The sequence below is a fragment of the Condylura cristata genome, unplaced genomic scaffold, assembly GCF_000260355.1.
Source record: "Condylura cristata isolate star-nosed mole 26May11 unplaced genomic scaffold, ConCri1.0 scaffold00014, whole genome shotgun sequence".
Classification (NCBI taxonomy): Eukaryota; Metazoa; Chordata; class Mammalia; order Eulipotyphla; family Talpidae; genus Condylura; species Condylura cristata.
The window spans coordinates 27561085-27563868 of record NW_004567115.1 but is presented as its reverse complement, the minus strand read 5'-3'; the positions used below and the strand labels follow the sequence as shown (position 1 = coordinate 27563868).

The 2784-nt window shown below is 45.8% G+C and overlaps 1 protein-coding gene across 4 annotated transcripts in view; it reads right to left on the bottom strand.

Annotated features, from left to right (window-relative positions):
- Positions 1–383: 383 nt before the first annotated feature.
- CSGALNACT1 (chondroitin sulfate N-acetylgalactosaminyltransferase 1) overlaps positions 384–2784 on the bottom strand; it is a 158225-nt gene continuing 155824 nt past the window's right edge. For all 4 annotated transcript variants that reach the window (XM_012725017.1, XM_004682293.2, XM_012725016.1 and 1 more), the window contains exon 9: positions 384–2273. In XM_012725017.1, the coding sequence (XP_012580471.1) occupies positions 1984–2273 (290 nt within the window). In that variant the 3' untranslated portion in view covers positions 384–1983. The remainder of the gene's footprint in view (positions 2274–2784) is intronic.

Below are 2784 nucleotides of genomic sequence, written 5' to 3'. Positions count from 1 at the left end.
GGGTAACTTCAGGTGTTTGATTTAGAAGTTATATTCTCTGTGTTCCGTATTGTATGTTTACTGTATTAAAGTCCCTTTTCATTAAAGTTTTATATGTTTTGTTTTGACGCAGTGGATGGCAGAACCCACTTAGAGCAGACAGGTTTGGGGCTTCAGGAGTCTCCCTCTCCCCCTGTCCTCTAACAGATTTGGTGTCCTGTAACAATACTGTGGCATCTAGTGGTAGAGGCCAGCAAGGCTGCCCAAGACCCACGGTACTCCGCAGTGTAGCTCCACATCAAAGAATGATCTGGCCCAAACAATCTGTAGTGCCAATCCGTGCACAAAACACCATTTTCTAAAAAGACATGCCATTCTTATCCAAGAAGAAATTATATCCACAGATCATATTTTATTAGCTGTCATTGCCACTTTCCATTTATAGCCCGTGTTTTAATTCGATTTTATGAGCTATCAGTACAAATCTATACAATGTATTTTTTGACACACCAACAGCTTGGATGTTCTTGAAGCTTTTAAACAATGAGTTGACTGTGGGCAAATAGAGGGCAAGGAGTCAGAGGGAGAATTAGCTCATGCATCTGGTGCTGGCTAAAAAATAAATAATTCTCACATGAATGTAGAAACCACTCACTATGAACTGTATTCTTGGAAAGTTGTTGAAACCTGTAATAAAATGCATATTTTAGAAGCATCTCAGTGACTGAGTTGAACTGCTTAGCTTAAAAACAATTAAGTTCCTTGTCCCATTCTCTGGCCCCAGGCCTCTGGCAGGTAGAGTGATGCTTCAGAAATACCTCTTCCTCCATTTCCTTTCATAGAAATCGGAAGCCAGGAAGAGCACCCTGCTTTTAAAAAGACTGTTTGGTTCACACAGTACACTTTGGTTTATTTAAACAAACAGGTAAGAAAGTGGTCCCCCGTGCTCCTGTGGAGAAACTGTGTTCTCTTGACTTTTGAAAAAAATCAAGGTATCACTGGTCACAAAGAGTTTCCTTCTCTGGAAGGAAAAGCCTATTTTCTTTCCCTCCAATGTTCAGTTGCTCCTTGTTAGAAATGCTCTTCAGATGAAGTATGTCTATGTCTTGATCTGTCAGTCATCCCACTTCAGGCCTTCGAGGGTGACCGAGGGTCTGACAAGCAGAGCTGCAGAGGTGACCCCGCGCGCCCCTGGACACGGGTATCTGACACCCTGAATGGAGAGTTCTCGCAATATGTGTAAAAACATTTTTTAAAAAAAATATAAAAATGTTTGCTAACTTGTGCTCTCAGTAAGGCTTGCAAATTGGTAATTAAATAAGCAAAATATAACTCGAAAGCAGAGAGAAATAGTGCGCTTTAAAATAAAGATATGAAGATGACAAAACTATAACCAAAAAGGTGAGCAGATTATTTTTGGTTAATCTTGGCAGGAAGGAGTGACATAATGGTTATGGTCTCTTTTGTTGTTGTTTTAATCCATTTGGCTTTGTCTAAAATACTCGAAGGGGTGGCCACGCGCGTTCCTTTGCCTCTCACGGTCTCTGGGCCCGCCTTCTGAGATTTTCGCATCCCTACACCACAGCCCGACTGCTCCAATCATTCATACAGGAGAAATGTGCCTGCGCATCGTTCTAATGAACTTTTTACAAAACTGGTCTTAAATCATGACCATTTCAATGAGCATAGGAAACACCAGATCTCTCTTTGCTGTAAACACCATATAAAACCTCCAGGCCATTAGGCTTATCATCTCACAATCATTCTGCTTTGACAGACACTGCAAGGGGAGCATTTGGGCTGCTTTTGCAGGCAAGTGGGAGATTTTAATTCCTGTTGCACAAAGCCAAATGGGCAGAGAGGCTGGATCCCTCTCCTCTCCTCTCTTCGATTAATTAGTCCGATTCTTTGTTTTGCCCTTTATGGAAATCGTTTCCTTATTGCAGCCTCTGTGGCTATCACAGAAGGGAACAAATAAAAACATCTCCCCAAACTGCTGGGAGTTCATGTCTTTTTGCTACTTGTCTTCTGCTTCTGCTTGCGAAGGTGCGCCTCTATCTCGTGCCTGAACACCAGCATGCCCAGCTGCCCGTGGGACGCCTCGTTCATGGCCTTTGACTGCATGCACATCCTGTACTGCTCGGGCGTCAGCTCGTCCACGCAGCGCTTCTCATGCCACAGGTGGAAGAGCCCCCGCACGGGCGTGCGCACCACTATGAGGTTGCTGTGCAGGTACTTGCGATAGAGGTGCACGTCCTCACCACCCCAGCCTTTGATGTCCAAGTCAAACCCACCTGTCAGGAGAGAGGACACACTGCATCAGGCTTCTGACCGCTCCCTGATTTCCTGAGCCGGGGCGTTCAGGAGAGATGTGTGTTCCCCCCGCCCTTTGTATTTCCAGAATGTCGTTCTGGGTCAGGGGCCTGGGGAGTCCCAAGTGGAGGGGACAGCAAGGCTAGCAGAGGGATCCCAGCTCCTGCCTGCTTCAAAGAATGAGCAGCCGTGCTGGGAAGGGCCCCCTGCCGTAGAGAGAGAGATGCTGCACATCAGAGTCTTTCAACTAGAGCCATCTCACAGAGCTCTTGTGTCTGTTTGCATGTGACCTTCTGCTGACATTGCAAAGAGAATAAATTCGGGGCTTGCAGGGTGAAGGAGTGAAGGGGGGGGGGCGAAGAAGTGGGGGGAAAAAAAGCATTTCCACAAAAGCTGGTTTCCTTTCATGATTAAAGGGGTCCCACACGGTGGGTAAATGAGGCTTTTGAAGAGACTGGCCTCCCAGGCAGTGCTGATGTTCAACTTGGAAAA